Raw genomic sequence first — 17,573 nt, 5'->3', positions numbered from 1 at the left:
CACACACACACACACACACACACACACACACACACACACACACACACGATGTCCGTAAGCTCTCTCTTTTGCATTCTGTCAGTCTCATTAGCCCCACTGACATGTGGGAGTGAAGAGTGATCAGTGCCCTTCTTCGGATTCTCACTCCCGCCTGCCGCCGTCCTCCTCCTCCTCTACCTTCATTTCTGCGAGGTTACGGAGGTGTTCGACCTTGTGGGAAGGGAGGCTGTTCTCCTAATTACGGCTGACTGCTAGTAAATATCTAGTCCTCATCCGCATCCCAGTCACAAGCTTCGAGCGTAGGCCTGAGATTTCTGAGATTTCTCTGACACATGCATCAGCGGTCACTGGTATTCACAGGAAGAATTCACAGGAAAGTGGCTGATTTGAATCAGTCTTTTGCTGTTTGCTTGGAAGAACAATAGAATTGGATAGTTGCGGCAAACTGTGCTGAACACATTAAGGGCACCGGCTAAAACAATTCAAATTAATTTACAGACCTGCGAGGAAGAACACATCACAGCACCTCCCACACACTTTGATTGACAAGCGACCTCTGTCTAGAGCAAGTCTCGAGCAACAACACCACAGCAGTGACCGCTTCACAGGAAAAATGTTGCCAAAATGATAAATAAATAAATAAAGTGTCTTGCTGGTTACCAATTCAACACTCTGCTGAAAGCCGAAACTAAGCATAAACAGGATGCACGCACCCTCTCACTTGTAATATAGGAGCTGTGAGCATGCTCACACAGACTAAACAGCATTCGTCTTTATATCATTAAACACTAACTCCCATAAGCACTTACGTCGGCATCAAGGCAGATTATAATGACAGTCTAGCTTTGCTTGTTCATCGCTCTGTCTGTTGGCATGGCAACCATACTGCCTTTGACGAGGCAGATATTAGAGGGCATGTGTGTGTGTGTGTGTGTGTGTTTGTGGATGTGTCTCAGCATCTTACAACAGGACAGAGAGGGAGTGCTGATTGAAAAAAATAACAAATACAAGCAGAATGTATTTGTGAAAGAGAGTTACATCATGTCCGTTATTTGAGTCAATGGTTGTATGGTTGCAAGAGTCTTACAATAAAAGAGAAGATGAGGGAAAATAGGTGTATTTTCTGTAATTGTATTAGATTCAGCACAATTTTAGAGCTGATAAAGCGACACTCACCTGCACCACCTCAGTAGTTACTTCCAGTTTGCTGAAGCGGTAGATGATAACGTTGGCTGACACCCCGGCCACACACAGCATTCGGCTTTCAGGGCACCAGGCCATGATCTGAATGGCAAAGGGGTCTTCATCTGACACCTCGGTGCTGCCCTTGTCCTCCTTGGACCGGTTTCTGTCAAACACCTTGGCTGTTTTGAGCTTATAGAGCACCTGCAGCATTACTAGGGGGAAAAGGGTCGAGAGGAGAAAAGTATCAGCTGCAATCCAAGGAACCACACATATTGAACCTGACAATAAAAAATATGAAATTAGAGGTAATGTGCTTGCTTTGAACTTCAAGTAATAAATTGTTACTAGACTTAATCTAAACAATACGTGTTTTGTTTATTTTGACTGTGTGAAGGCTGGGGCTCAAAGTGTTCATTAAAAAAAGCATTTCTATATTAGTTTTTAAAGTGGTTTCCTTTCCCTCAGCTTAATAATACATAATTACAATTTCTTGAAGCATAAACAAATCTTAGCCCTTTTAGAGAACTCACTTGCAGAGGCATCCCAGAACTTCACAGTTCCATCAGCATGCCTGGGAATTCAAGAGACGGAGGAAAATAAATCATAAAGGTAGAGGACCAGGAGAGGGATGAATATTTGTGACTTGTGGTCTGGAATCCGCACGTTGAATTCAAGGCTGATGAAAATAAATCAGTTTGTAAGATATGCAGCATTAAAACATATCTAGAATGTCAACCGAAGACACAAAATCTGATGTCTAGGCAGTAAATAAAAACAAACCAAACATCCATAAACTTAAATAAGTAGGCCGCTTTTTAATCATTTGAACACAACCATAGATCTCCCCATTAGAAGGATTTAACTAATGATTTTCATCAGTCAAGGTTCTTTAACCAGAAGGAATACTATATGGCCAAAAGTATGTGGACATGTGAGTGGATTGGGAGGGAACTATGATGCAGCCTGTGGCACTCTTAGAAAGAGAGCGAGAAGCCTGTACAGAATGTTAATACCTATACCTCAATGTCACTTCTGCAGTGCGAGTGTTCTGTTAAAAACGCCCCTTCTCCCCTTGATGACAGCTTAGAGCGGGATAATACACATCAAAATAAAGCGAAGGGCACATGATTGGAATATATAAAGACCTACAGTAAATATTCGAAGACAAGCTCCCTTGCTGTAGAGAACTGACAGTGCAGGAGAGGTGAAAGTAATTGAGTTGCAGCAAGACGATAAAGCTAATGCTAATGAAATCAGTATTGTCTTACCCAGTGATGATGATCTCTGGGTAGCTCTGTGTGCCTTGACCCCAGTTTCCACCACTAATAGGCCATTCCTGGATTGACAGCAGACACACACAGTACATTAGAGAGAATGAGAGACCACAGATAGAATTACAGCTATGTCAATAAACAGTGTGTCAATATCAACACACAATGATTTTAGAAATAGATGACATGATAAAACTGCACCTGGGTGAGTGTGCATGGGGGAAAAAAGGCTGGGATCCTTTGTGTAACTCTCTCAGTATGTCTTGCAATTATACATTATGCACGTCAATGAGTGTGTGTCTCCGTCTGAAAGCGTGTGCGAGTGTTGGCGGGGGGTTTGGCTTTGAACACGTTGACACATACAAAGGTCATCAGGATGACTCATGGTGATCTTTATGTGAGAATGCCCTCCCGCAGCTCATCCAGGCCTTTGCTTAACAGAAAAAAGCAGCAGCTAGGCCGCGAGTTTGGGTCAGTACACGCTGACATTTACAATAGAAAGCTAGAACAAGGCGACAGGGAAAATAACATAGGCATACATAATGGCTAAAAGAGCAGGGGGTCTGTCTTAGATAACACAGGGATAAGAGAAGAGAATGAGAGGAGAGAGGAGGTGTAAAAGAGAGAGGATGGTCGTTAGGCAATACGGCACTTATAGTCCGTTTAGCTTCACACAAACTGCATGCAGTTTGTAGCAAAAATATGCATGTATGTATTAATGTGTCCTTTATTCAGTAACCTTGTTGTTCTTGGAGTACGGCAAGATGGTTAGCGGGCCTAGTGTCGAACATTTACATTTCTAATTTAGCTCTTTTACGACACTACTATCCAGAATGACACAAAGGAAAAATTCCAACCTCGGGATACTATTAACTCTGTTATACATCATTAAACTATGATGGGAGGTGTGTTCAAAGAGCTTTTCATTAGGAAGTAGTAGTGATTTATTCTATTTCAAAGGTAAAACCGGTCTGCTTCTGTTTAAGAAATGGTAACAAACAATGATGATAAGCAGTAATTAGCCATTTCTGTAGCGATAGAGACTTTTTTTTACAGAAATAATTTGCCATCAATATCCTTGGTAATTTGGTAATGTCACTAATTATAGGAACAAGACTAAAAGTCTACAGCCACACTAGCGGCTGTATCTAGGGCACAACAGTACTTTTAGCCAAATGCTAACACGAGCATGCTAACATGCTCACAGTGACATTGCTAACATGTCGATGTTGGGCGGGTACTATTTACAAGGGTCACCATATTAGCATGCTTACATTTGCTAATTAGCTTGAAAACAGCCGAGGCTGATGGGAATGTCAAGTACCTGCTAATATAAGCGATATTGTTCTGTTGATACATTTTCGATAAATAAAATGATTTATTTGCCAGTGAAACTAAGAGAGTATTTTAGTCTGTGCATAATAGCACAATAGGAACATGCAAAAGTATAACGTTTGTCTACAGAAAAGTATAATAATACATTCATATTCCATTATTCATACTTGGATTTAAATTATGTTTTTCTTTCAAAGAGATTCCAATTTTAATTCCAAAATGAAGTGGATCTTTTCAGGAAACTTTCTTCGATCCAAGACACTTTTAAGGACCCGTAAATAAAGAATATTTCCCACCTTTTCCTTAAAATACACAAAAGGCATGTCATGTGATTGCACTACTTCCAATCTACGAAGAAGAAACTAATATCTCTTCCTCTTCCATAAATGAATTTTTCGTTTTCCCTTCCTGTGCAAAATTGTAAACGTGGAAAGAAGTCCTTGATCTTTAATTCTGCGGGTCTGTATCCAAAGCCTGATATTTACCACTGATATGTTTACGAGGTCAAAGATTTTCCATTCAGATTACCACAACAGTACAAGAAGACACATCACCGATAACAATATGTAGTGCTACAACAGAAAGCTTTCCTATACAGAACAGTACCTTTTTGCTGTAGCCCTGTCGTTTCTGCCGCGAGCCAACTGAGTAAAGTGCAGGTATGAGGTCCACTGGGCAGTCGGCAAAGTACTCGCAGCAGGTCACGGGAGACTCGTGGATAGTCAGAGGATAGGGGTTCTCGAATATGGGGTAACTGTTAGCAAGAGGGCACGGACAAAGTCACTTTTAATTAAGTGAGCCTGTCTGCCAAGTATCAGTGCATTAATCTCATTCAGTGCTGCATGCGTACTAAAAGAATACGATTTATGAAAGTAAGTTATATCACGTATAATAAAGGTAACGAGCACTAATAGGCCAACTTTGACATTTCAGCGCACATTTAAGAAACAAAAGATGATGAAGAGTTATTTAATAGAGCCAGACTCACCCATTTTGTGCAAGGTCGATGACCACCAAATCCTTTTCTAGAAGGACCACCACAGCGTAAGGTTCCTGAAAATCTGCGCAGAGAAGCAGAGAGACAAGTCATTCATCACACCACACGTTCACAAGTGTTGAAATTCCTCGAGAGAGAACTCCACTGAGATCTGCAAACCACATGGGGAGAATTCCTTAGACTTTCTGTGGCAAATGTTATTATCATATCTGTGCCCTGAAGATGTGAGGGCAGGAACGCTTAACGCTTCAAATTCATTAATCTATGAGATTTATGTCTGCGGGGGATACTGCTCTGGTTAAATATTTGCATCAGTCTGATTTGGGAGTAGAATTTATCCATTCAAAAGTAATGCACTGGTTTCACAGATTTTTATAACCTATAAGGCACAAAACTGGAACCAGTGCAGATCACCCTGCTGCTAGATAAGCTAACTGCACATATCAAGTCATTCAAGTCTAAAATCCTAAGAAAAGTAATAAATGCTAATAAAGGGGACATGTGTATCCAGCAATGACATAATGAATAAAAAAAAGACAGCTCTAACAGAAAAATCGTGAATGCAGAATATGCAGAAAATACATGGTAATTAATAATTACTGAAAGGATGCAGGGGAATTCTTTATCATTCATAGATTTACACTGATCACACCAGAGCTGCGTCAGAGAAAGAACTACCTTTCTGACCGTAAAAAACATAAAGTTCCCTGCCTTAAAGCTTTGTATGAGTCCAGTGCATTAAAAAAAGCTCAGGCCTTTATGGCAGACATTAGACTGTAGCTACACTTGGAAGTAGCATCACACACCACACAGAGACCATTCAGATATGTACTATAACCACGAGTGTTTTGTGCATGCACACTGGTGTTTAAAGAAAAGTCTGTTGTGTAGAGCAGCTGGCTGTCAGAGTACACCAAGGTTGAAACACTTTGACAAGTGTTGTCACCACATCTCTCACTGTCCCTCTCACTTTACTTCCCTGGTGCTGGTCTACAATTGATTCACATTATCTCGTGACACGTTACTGTATGTAACTTTAGATCACTGTACAGTATCTCTATGTCCGTCCGTCACTTTCACTAAAGACAATTATAATCAAGGCAATAAGCAAACCAAAATATATACAGGATATTATAATTGTGTATCTCTTTCAAGTCTATTTGCCTTTTCTAAGCACTGGGAAAACTCTCTCCAGAGGAAGGCTATGAGATGTGGCTGAAAGCAAGTAGACCTTGTTGTAAAAATGTTTTGTGAACCTGCTATTTTCAAGGTGAATAAAGAATCTCCAAGCTTAAGATCAAATCTAATTTACTGAGAATGATGCGCTGATGCTCTGTATTTATTTTTATGAGCTGTACTCCTCCTCTGGGTCTTTGTCTGCGTACTGTACTTCTCTGCTCCTTTTTGTTTCCTGCACTCGTAGGTGTAACAATGTTGTCTGCCTGCCATTTGCTTTCTCATTCAGACATATAGTCGTGTACGTACATCATCTGCAGCCAGATCTTTAAGGATTATTAAACCTCCTCTACACACCAACGCTGGTTTAAGCGTGCAAACATACAGAAATGTATCGTGTAATCCAAAGACCCAGTGATGTCCGTTACCAAATAAAATCACCGTTTGGTGACATCCGGTTGCTGTCACCATCATTACATAACTCCTTAATGCTGCCTGTAGCTGTGTATGTGCCAGATAACATTGCCTGAGAGTTTACAGACTGGATTACCATCAGCTGCACTTTGACTTGATTTTGCGGTTAACTCAACAATGCAGGAAATAAGATCATAATATAATTTAGATGGAAGGCTATTGTGTACAAATAGATTAAATGAAAATGTAATGCTGCGTGTGTCAGATAATAAAACTGGAATAGGATTTCTTCCCCTTGGGAAATTTCTTATTTATTACAGAAACACACTAACACAGGGGAAAGCAATTCCACATAATTAAAAAAAAAAAGAAGTGTGTGTGTTTTGTGTGTGTGTGATTCTAATGCATTGACGAAAGGACAAACATGCACACACCATACGATCACATCCACAACACAATAAACACAAACGTACCGTTAGCGTATGGTGTCTCACAGAGTGTGAGGAAGTCTACTATTGGATAGTCCATCTCCAGCACTGCGGTACTCTTCCCATGCATTACAGTCAAACATGGACGCCGTCCTACCGTGTCGTAAGACAGACCACCAGACAGGATTATGAAGGGCTCCCTGGAACAGACACACAAGCATAGGTATAAACATTCAACTGGATTTCTATATATATATATACAATTTATACTACAACCACAGAAAATACCTATTTTGATTGGTCTGCTGATGGCCATTAAAGTTGTGCATTGTAAGTTGTAGTTGTATACTGTAGATATGGTGTATGGACTATGTTACCAGCTAACTTTGACAGGTGAAACCACAACTTTGTATGACTACAAACAATCTTCAAAAAAAAAGAGACAATTAAAAAGACCTTTTCACTGTAATAACTGGACAAAGTATTCGAGAAATACCGCTGTTACATGACACCATGACTCAAAGAGGGGTGGTGTTTTCTTCATTATTTTAATATCAAAAGATTGACATAGGTCTCTGTATAAATTCTAGCTCCGATTAATGCACATTAATCTGCTCACATTGCCTTGGCAACAGCTGTTCACTCCTGTCAACCTTGATGTGTATTTTGCCATTACAGTGTTGTATATTTAATATATTATTAATGCCCAAGCATGTGCGTATGTGTGTGCGTATAAGAGAGAGAGAGAGAGAGAGAGAGTCCATACCCGATTCTAGTGGTTTTGTACTCCACTTTGAGAATGGGTTTACAAGGCTCTGGCTTCTTCCCGTCCTTGGGCTGTTTTCCTAAAATAGAACAAACAGAAGTTACTTTAGTTTGCCAGTTCATCTCTCTTCACCTCCTCTTTTCTTGTTCCTCCTGTCATCTCATTTTTTTTCTCTCCTCCTAGAAGCTGTTGAGAGCTGCACTTAAATTGCAGCTCTGAACAGTAGCCAAAAAAAATAACAAAGGGCTATTCATCAGAAAGAATAAAGACAAATGCAGAGGGAAGGGACATGCAAAGAAGGTGTGACGATCACGGATGACTTTCAGAATATATCTATTTTGCACAGTTATCATTTGTGTGCCTATCTATGCATTTCAGAATGCACAAACAGTGGCTGTATGAACTACTTTTAAAGAGCCAAAGTGAGCCCTAAGGCAGGTTTAAACAAGGCAGGTATGTATAATAAAGAACTGCTTTTAATAACTACATCTAACTAACAGATATCGAAAAGACAATTAAAGGAGGACTTATAAGCCTTAGTTAAACCTGTCAAATGAATTTGCATAATGCACATTAAATACCAAACTAATTATGTATGCAGCAGTCGGAGAAACAACTAATTAAAAAGCCTGTGTGGCGAAATCCTTTCTGCAATCCCCTACACACAAGACCAGCTTGAGAAACTGGTTAGAAGTTATTTCCTTTCATTTAATTCCCGTCTTTGTTCCTCTTTCTGACTCTCGCGCTCTCTCTCTGTCCATTTGTTGCACTCACACACTCTGTCTAGTTCTTCCAGTCCCTTCATCTGAGTGACTTGTCAGAGTGCTCTGTGGGATGAGTAGGTGTGCGGGGAGACGGAGGAGGATAGATTAAAATGCATCTTCGAAAGAGCAGACTTGCTTTCCTGCAGGAAATAAACAGAGCAGCGGCACTAATGTAGGCATGTGCCGACACAAAGTCAAGCAAACAGAGGCAGGACATAATTGAACTGACAATAATCCTTTTGATTGAAATAGGGAAACGATGGGGGAGTTACTTGGAGGGACAATCTTGAGGGAGGTATGGAGTGAATCATGTGACTAACAGAGGTGGCTAAAGGCTCACGTATCATGTATTGAAAAACAGGAACTATACCATAACACCGCAAAGTAATCAGACCAGGCAGAACCAGTGGTTTTGTTTTAATGTAATAACCTAATGAAATTGCTGCATTCATGTCCACATGTAGAAAGTTTGACGTCCAGGAGTATTTGGATAACGTTAGCAGAATTTGGAGCAGTGGTTACCGACCTGTTTTATTTGTGATGCCTCAATACAAAGCAATTTCTATTTGCAAGCCCTCTATATGTCTATAAGTTGTGAACGGTTAGATTGCAAGGCGATTGAAAAAGATACGATAAAAATGTGCTTCATAATAGATGAAAAATACACAAAATGCAGGAAACACAGCAAAAAGGATAATTCTTTTAAAAAAGAAAGAAATATCACAGAAATGGTAAAAAAAACAATTATAATAGCAGTTAATGAAATACAATTAATAATATTAGTGAGGTTGATAAACACTTTCGGGTTAAAGCAAGTTTGAAAAGATGAGACATATCCAGGCATATTTTCTGTCTATTCAAACTATTTATCTGCATTTTTCAAAAAACAAGTTTTGCACTAATTGACCCACAAGTGTTAGAATGTTTCAGAAATGGTGTGCAGCACCAGGCAGATTGTTATTTGGGGGATTAAAATGCCTAATGTTAGGAAAAATATCAAGTATGAGGTTAATTAATTACCTAACCTAATATGGTGAAGTGTTCAGGTAAAATTAAGATAAGATCCTAATAATATAAGGAGTACTAAATGAATGAGTGTGGAAGTGATTTTAGACGCAGCCTGTGTGTGTGTGTGTGTGTGTGTGTGAGAGTGAGTGTGTGTTTGTTTTTGTGTGTGTGTCCCCGCTGCTTACCATGTGGGGTGATTGTCTGTATGGGCTTGCCCTGGCCTCTGATGTTCCATATGGTCAGAGTTCCATCTGAGTGACTGCAAATGAACTGCTTGCCCTCGTGATGCCAGGCAACTGAGTGGATCGCCTAGGAAACAACATGCAAGAAAGATCGGGGGGGGGGGGGGGGGGGGGGGGGTCAGTGGTTCAGCCAGACGAAGCATCATGTGCCACCATCTACCTTAATCTACAAGTGTGTCAGCCATACGGTACATAGTACACTGTTCATGCGGGGGTTAAGCGCCCTTGACTCTGGATAATATACTCTTGAACAGATGGGGAAAGTGAGATAAAAGAGTCTGGCCCCTGACTTCAGAGTATTTCCTGTGGCATCAATGCATATATTAGAAGGAGCTTTTTTTAATTGACCCATTTGCTGAATGTGGAGAAATGATGGAAATGGATTGGTCATTTTGTTCAGGAATGCCAGGAGCGAGGTTTTCTTTTACCATGGCTACAATTTTAAGAATTCTTTTTCATAAAGACACACATTCACACGGGGACAAAATGGTCTACAACATTCAGTATAATTAAAATACATTTGATCTGGTGCACTCAGGTTCATCTGGTGTCACTTGGAGCCGTGAGTTTAATATCAAAGTATTTAGTCTGTCTTGCTTACCAAAGAAGCAAAGAAGAAGCAGAGAAGGTAAAAGAGAATACGTTTTGTCAGTAATGTGTTTTAAATGAGGCAAGGAAGTAAAAAAAAAAAAAAAAGCAATCACAAGTTTAATAGAAAAAAGTGAAAGTAATCACAATTCTAATATCTACAGTATTTACTGGGGGAAAAGTATTTGTTTTTGTTAGGCTTTTCTTAAAGCAAAACAAATGACCATATGGAGAAATTGATACAGAGACAAGCAAATAGATCTACAGAAGAATACGGAAAGGCAGGAAAAAGTCAGAGAGATGTTGCCTGCTCCGTCCTCTCATCCTCCCCGTCGTCTCAACAGTCTTAACCCTGGTTCACAATGATTTATCCACTGACAAGCAATCATTGAAAACACAAATGAATCAGGTCCAAAGTATGCCAGTAAAGGGCAACCATGCCTATTGATGCCCTTTTTATAGCTCATAATTTAACCCAGTGAACGTCCTGACATTGAGTGAATATGATGATGTGCACCAAATCTGTGTGAAGCTCAACAACAGCTTCCGAAGCAGTATTTACGAGGCTTGTCCCATGAATTTACGCCCAGGGGCATGTTCTTACCAGAACACCTGCAGCATCAGTAATATGTCTCACCACAAAGCCGGTGCTTTGTCAGGGAAAATATTCTCCCAGAGACAATGATTGGACATATTCTCTGAAATGGAGGTTACAATTAGGTATTGCCTTTTCAAGAAAAACAAAAATATGCTGGTTGGTCATGCTTATGTGCATTCTTTCCTCCGTGCACTCTTTAATATTCAAGCTAAAGCTCCACTTACTGTTTAGGTGTTAACTTAGCTTTGGTTTTCCTCGTCTCGTCTCCAGCACTAATCTGACTTAAATGTTTACCGTCGTCTATGTCGAAGTGAGCACGCGGTCAGGTCAAGTCAATCTCTTCCAATTAAAGCTTATATCTGTTTAGACGTGTATCAATTTTATTGCTGAGAGGTTTTCCAGAAAAAAAGCTAAATGAGACGGTGCGGGGAACCAATGTCACAGTCTCGCTCATGTGACACCGGTGATATGCTCACCACAACAATTCTAATTGTATCTGTCCCAGAGCAAGTTGTGTCATATCTATATGTTTTGAGGGGTAATGAACCCCGTCTATTGCTCGCTGGTAAAGTATGTAATCCATCACAGTCTTGCTTGGTCAGACCTTGAACTCACAAAGACGAAACCTGTAAAGTGGAGAACTTCCTGAGGTGGGTGATTTTGGATGCACAGCCTTGAGCATTTTCAAAAGGTCTCATTATCGTGGTTCTTTAAAAAAAAAAAGACTGCAGGTCACCGTGAGCTTGAGGATACAGAGTTACGGCTATGTGACATCGTGCTGCAGAGACGCACCACTCACATTATCTCATTACACAGTCAATGACTCATTCCCTCTCACTCCCACAAAGACGCACAAACGAAACATGTTCTTTTCAAAAGCATTCTTTAGTTATGGAGTTTCCTGAGTCCCTCTTCATGACGATTGTTTTCTTAGACATAACTACAGCCCTAATGAGTGATGGCTCAGGTGTCTTCTCAATGCTGATGGCGGATGTGAGTTCTGGTAGGCACTAGGCAGAGTGACAGGGACAGGTGGGATGCAGTTTGGCAATGATTTCTTGCCAGACGTGATTCACCGGTGTGCAGTGCCAGGTGGCGTGGATGTAGTTACAGCAGGTGTGCTGAACACAATTTTACATTCTGTAAAAAATGTTTAGCATCCTACACTCTGGAAGAGAAATTAGTTATCCTTATATGTATGAGTTGTACGTATAATTAGACATATAGAGTGGGAATGATCGACAGGTCTTGATTTATTTATTGATGAATTAAGTTTTAGTAAAGATGAGATACTAATGAGTTCAGTTAGTGGTAGGGGGATGGTCTTAGATGCTTTTTCTTTATGTTGACTGCAACCCAGATAAAGGATATGAACTGCAGATATTCAAGAAAATGCTACAACTGAATCACAGTTTCACAGAAGCTTTGACAGAATCAATTCTGGAAATCTATCAGTGCAATGATCGCTGTGACAGTCCCAACAGGGAACATTGCATTGTTCTTAATTGGAAAATGAGTACGGTAATTGGAAAACATGGTGCTCGTCATGTCAAATAATGTCAATTAAAAAGACTCATTCATGATTTATTACATTAGGTCAGTTTTCACAGACTGGTCCTTGGGGTATGAGAGAATTCAGTCAACACTTATCAGAGCGATTGTGTTCCCACACACACACACAAACAAACAATAATTCACGGCACAGATGAAAACAAACGCACAAGTTGAGATTGGTGAAGGAAAACAGACATACACACAAACATGCATATCACGGCCTAATTAGAATAACTACTGCCAGCATTGTATCACAATGGGACGGAAAGAGAGCTTAGCTCTGAAGTGCCACACACACACACACACACACACACACACACACACACACATACACACACACACACACACACACACACACACACACACACACACAGAAACACACACGCACAGTACATGCACAGCAATGGTTATTCAGCTCAAGCAGGAGAACAACCAAAAAAGGATTAATCTAAAAAAGAAAAAACATTTGGGGACAAGTATGTCAACAGTAATTTCCATAGAGCAATCCCTTCTTGTATTGAAACATTAAATCAACACAAAGAAATGTTGTGTTGTGGTTATTACATAAGCCCTAAAATAAACAAGCCCATTTAAGCTTCAATTTGCCAATTAAGACTTTTTCAATACTAACAATAGATAATGCACCAACAAAAAAAGTGCTATGTTATTAGAACGCTCAAATTACAATAAAAACTTTGGACTTTTTGAGGTTTATTGTCAAAAATGTGAAATGTTGACATATTGGTGGTGCTAAATGATGAAATGTCATTAACTGTTTAATTTGCCTGAGTTAGAAATAAACTGCTCATGTTGTATCGCCCTTGAGATAAATTAAAATGTATAGCTTTATATCTCTATATCTCTGCCTTGAGCAGAATGCTAACATCAACATGCTAACATGCTGACAATGACGGTGTTAACAAGCTCATGTTAAGCATCTATATTGTTTACCATTCTCACATCAAGTGTGCTTCGTCATAAACCCAAATATTGGACGTATAAAGATTTTATCCGATTATGTTAGTGGATAAATAGTCGGGGATCACAAAAGTTATTACAAGTCAGACCGGCATTGCCATCCCGAGAGCCATGCTGTTAGCAGTCCATGAGCGTTCCACATACAGCAGTGCTAGCGGCCCATAGGGGCAAGAATAAATGGTAAAAGAATAATATTCATCCTCGTCAACCTTAATCCATCCAATCCATCTAATAATGGTTGAGATATTTCAATCTGGATCAAAGCATTAGACCAACAGAGTGACATTTCTCTACTGTAATCCCCACAATAACCCCCTTCACACCTTTATTTTTGTGAGTAATCACATTAGGACAAATAACTTAATTAACAAATGTCTTGCAAGAGCAGTGTGAGGGATTCATCTTTTTCTTAACAAGGAGTTAACATTAGCATAATGAAGAGTAACATCCTGACAGATAAAAGCTCCACAGAGACTGACCATCATATAAACAATGATATTCTCCATCTAATGGACATTGTGCTAGACTTGCCAAATGATCAATCAGCAATGAATAGTAAAGTTATCCGTCTGTATTCTCAACAGGTCTTAGGGGCGAAGAAAACACTTCTTAATAAAGCCAGATTGTGTCACTAAGAGTATGCAAATAACTTGTAGCATGTGCTTTTAATCTTCTCAGACAACCAGGTGGGAGGGATTTGGTGCATGCAGACATCAAACAGAGTCTCCTGAGCTGTCCATCAAATAGTATAGCTCAGTAAGTATTGTGCTATATGGATAACCTCACCCATTTGGAACTATAGTTTAAAAAAGTGCGACTCATTTGTTTACATCAACTTGTTTTAGATCTTGACTGAAGCTGCATCCAGCAGTCAAAACTATTTATGAACTCGGTATTCAAATATGTTAACACAAATTCCTCCACAGCCAAATTTGTTAAATGATTTGTATTGCTTGGAAATGAAGTAATTATTGAGAGTGGTTGTGGGAACAAACTTTTTCTGGTTATGTTAGTCACACCAGAGGTAGCCAAACATTTCTGCAAGAGAGTTTTTGGGCTTTTGGGCAAAAACTCCAGAAGAGAAAAAGATATAAAGAGAAAAGAAAGTGAGAACGAAATGGCTGGAACACTGTGGCAAGGTACAAGAGAACGGTCAAAATTATATAAAAAGGAAAGAAGAAATACAAAACCATTTGGAAGGGAAATAAGTTAAACGTTACAGAAAGAAATGTAGAAAAAGAAAAATATACAACATTGAGTTTGAATATTGGCTCTTTTGAAGGTATGACACAAAAATATAAAGACTCATCCACGCACTCCTTGAGTGACAAACAGCCACCAGGAGACAAACATCAGAGGAAGAAGGGAACTAAAAACTCCAATCTGGCTGTGATGTCGCCCATTCATCAGGGCCGGACTCAGACCAAGGTGTTGAGTCAGATGGGGCAGAGTGGAGCAGGGTCAGAGTGACGGATGCTCTCTGGCTAGCACTCACTGGAAACCCATACTGCTGATCCACAGCTAATAATAGACAATCCACTGACAGACACAGAGTGGAAGGCATGCTCTCTCAGCTCTTTGTGAGCTTGCAAAAACAAAGGTTTTATGGCCTCTGCTCTTTGTCTGTACCTCTGCTGGAAACTTTGTTGCTGTCCGGGGGCCAGGTTTATGTCCCGATCTGCTGACATACCTGCAGTTTGACAGCATGTACAACTGACAAAAGCTGCCGTCGTTTGAGTCAAAACCATTTCATTATTTCCCTTATGTGCACCCTGCATGCTGACGCTGTGTGAGTGCAAGAGTCGTTAAAAATGAGCCAGGAATTCTGGAGTTGACATTATTCACAAAAAGCATTTCTCTGTCTCCTTTGAAATATGAGAACATAGACTGCCTTTCACTTGTTTAAAACACCCACAAATTCCCATCAAAACTAATATATTCTTTAAGACACGCTCATTCCAAAGCTTGAATCCATCACTGCTGGTCTGCTGGCTTAGTCTGCTGTTGAAAAGGAGAAGAGGAAAAGCCCCCTTGTTCATTTCACTCAACAACTTTAATACGTGGCGGCAAGCTTCTAGGCAAGTAGTATTCGAATTAAAGCACACAGCAGGAAAAAGAGTGCACAGCGGGAGGAATATAGTTTGCAATGGATTAAATAGATGTAAAAACCTATTTTACCCTACAGTATTATTGGCAGACGCTATACAGAATTGAGTTGGCACACAATCATGATGGCAAATAATTCCAATTGTACCAACTACATGTAATATCAATAGCTTATAATTAATGTGGAATATATGTTTAAGTGCAGAAAGGAGCTAAGCCAGTGAAACACATCTATGTCTTCGGAACAAATTAGACCCATGTTTCCAACCATCTCGATGTTAGACATTTAGTTGAGCCTTCAGTGACTCTGTAATCATTCCCAATTGAAACAGCAAAACCCACCACATAACTAAAAGCACAGACTCGTGTCATCAAGTACTCAAGTAAATCCCTCTAAATAAACACCAGAGGCCTTACCCTCTGCCTGGACTTTCTCTTCTCTTGTTAGTTTGCTGTGTTCGAGACGTTTCTGGACATCAGCCTGTGGGCAGTGGGTGTGAAGCCCCCCCCCCCCCCCAATAACAGCACGCAGGCGAGGTCGGGACCTTATACAATGGTCACATGCTGTCTCCGTCTCTCTCCTCTGCTCTCTGTCTGTGTCATGGATGTATGAAGAGCTGCAGCTCTGTGTGTCTGTTTGACCAAAAGTAAGGGTAAGCGCCCCCCCCCACCCACACACACACACACACGCAAAGCAGAGAGACCACAGAGTGTCGATTCGGCTGCATTCACACAAAATCCGGCAATGCGGAACCTTCCCACATTGTTGTGCGTAGGTCAGAAAATAAATCAGAAATCACAAAATAATGTCATTTTCTAGACCGCTAGACTGCCGCTGCTCTTGCTTTCTCTCTCTATCTCTTTACTCGCCAACTTTGAATGTTGTGTTTACAAGAGTATGTGAGAATTGCTGCAGATCATACTTTTAAGTGAATATCATAACACCATTGATATCAAGATGATGTATTTCTGTCCATACCACCCACCCTTACCCTCACAAAGCCCTGGTGTGTTCCACAGCGTTCACTCTTCACTCTACAGCCCTGTCTACAGCAGTAATAATAGAAAAGTCACAGCCCAATCATCATAACCACATTTCAGCAGTGATGTCACACAGGAGAACACAGAGGTTGTCTTCAGTGCCCCTGAAGGCTTGTCAGGGGGCAAATTAATCTTTAAATATATCCGACTCTAATAACCATTTGGATGCATTAGCCATGGGAATAACCCCAAGACATTCCAAAAGAGAGGAAAGAACGGCTGTGTGTTGCAGGCTCTTTCTCCTCGTCAGTGTAAATCAGAGTGAATGAAATGAGGAGCGGCCCCCGCTCACTCAACCCCCGGTCTCTGGAGAGGTGTAACTGTAGGGGTTTGGGGAGAAGAGATGAGCTCCCCTGAGAGATTCAGTACTCGAGAATGTAATGCCCTAGGAGCAGCAGGAGGATATTAGCTTATCTGACAGAGGGAGACAGGGCAAAGAGAGGAAGGGAGAAAGACGGAGAGACAGACAGAGAGCGAGAGAGAACTGTACAGACTGAACATACAAAATCCACTCTCCTAGTTGTGTCTATGTAGTCCTCTGTGACTCTTGTTATCTCAGCGTGCTTACGGCACCTCAGCACTGCCAATGAGGTGAGCACCAGCATGAGTGTTACAATAATCTTATTATCTTTAACAGGCGGTCTGACTCTGCGTCTAAGAGCTACGGACACCACTGTATGATTATTCACATGTGTGCATGTCTGACCGCAACCATTCAGTCAGTCTAAAAGTGCTACTATATGAGATTGGGAGCATTTCTATTGCTATAACTTACATAGCAAATAGTTGTTTGCTGCTTTAATAATGCCCTGGATATCTAATTTAGCACCTGAACCCTAAATGACAAGTTTATAAATGAGATCTCCTATTAATATTCAGATGCATTCGTAAAAGCATAATCACATGGAGTAAATGGAAATGGAAAGATTTTTTAAAACCAGCATAAACAACACAGGCTGTAATACATTTTATCACATCTATTACGGAACATAAAACAATTGAATTACAGCAACTATGTTAGTGGAGATAAGATTTTGTATGAACACTAATCTGGTAACAGATAACAGATATGGTCTTGGTTTGACACATGCCAGGTCCAGAGAGATCTGAGCAGCTCTGACA

General features: G+C 40.3%; 1 protein-coding gene across 4 annotated transcripts in view; it reads right to left on the bottom strand.

The window, feature by feature from the left end:
• Positions 1–17,573, bottom strand: part of stxbp5a (syntaxin binding protein 5a (tomosyn)) — an 83,980-nt gene that overhangs the window by 15,041 nt on the left and 51,366 nt on the right. For all 4 annotated transcript variants that reach the window (XM_031870433.1, XM_031870434.1, XM_031870435.1 and 1 more), the window contains exons 8-15: positions 9,530–9,653; positions 7,573–7,651; positions 6,852–7,006; positions 4,780–4,852; positions 4,398–4,545; positions 2,454–2,521; positions 1,716–1,756; positions 1,177–1,397 (exon numbers count right to left, since the gene is read on the bottom strand). In XM_031870433.1, the coding sequence (XP_031726293.1) occupies positions 1,177–1,397; positions 1,716–1,756; positions 2,454–2,521; positions 4,398–4,545; positions 4,780–4,852; positions 6,852–7,006; positions 7,573–7,651; positions 9,530–9,653 (909 nt within the window). The remainder of the gene's footprint in view (positions 1–1,176; positions 1,398–1,715; positions 1,757–2,453; positions 2,522–4,397; positions 4,546–4,779; positions 4,853–6,851; positions 7,007–7,572; positions 7,652–9,529; positions 9,654–17,573) is intronic.

Source organism: Anarrhichthys ocellatus, unplaced genomic scaffold (genome assembly GCF_004355925.1).
Source record: "Anarrhichthys ocellatus isolate YVR2014 unplaced genomic scaffold, GSC_Weel_1.0 scaffold52, whole genome shotgun sequence".
Classification (NCBI taxonomy): domain Eukaryota; kingdom Metazoa; phylum Chordata; class Actinopteri; order Perciformes; family Anarhichadidae; genus Anarrhichthys; species Anarrhichthys ocellatus.
Note: the sequence above shows the minus strand (reverse complement) of the source record. Positions and strands in the feature narration are given on the sequence as shown.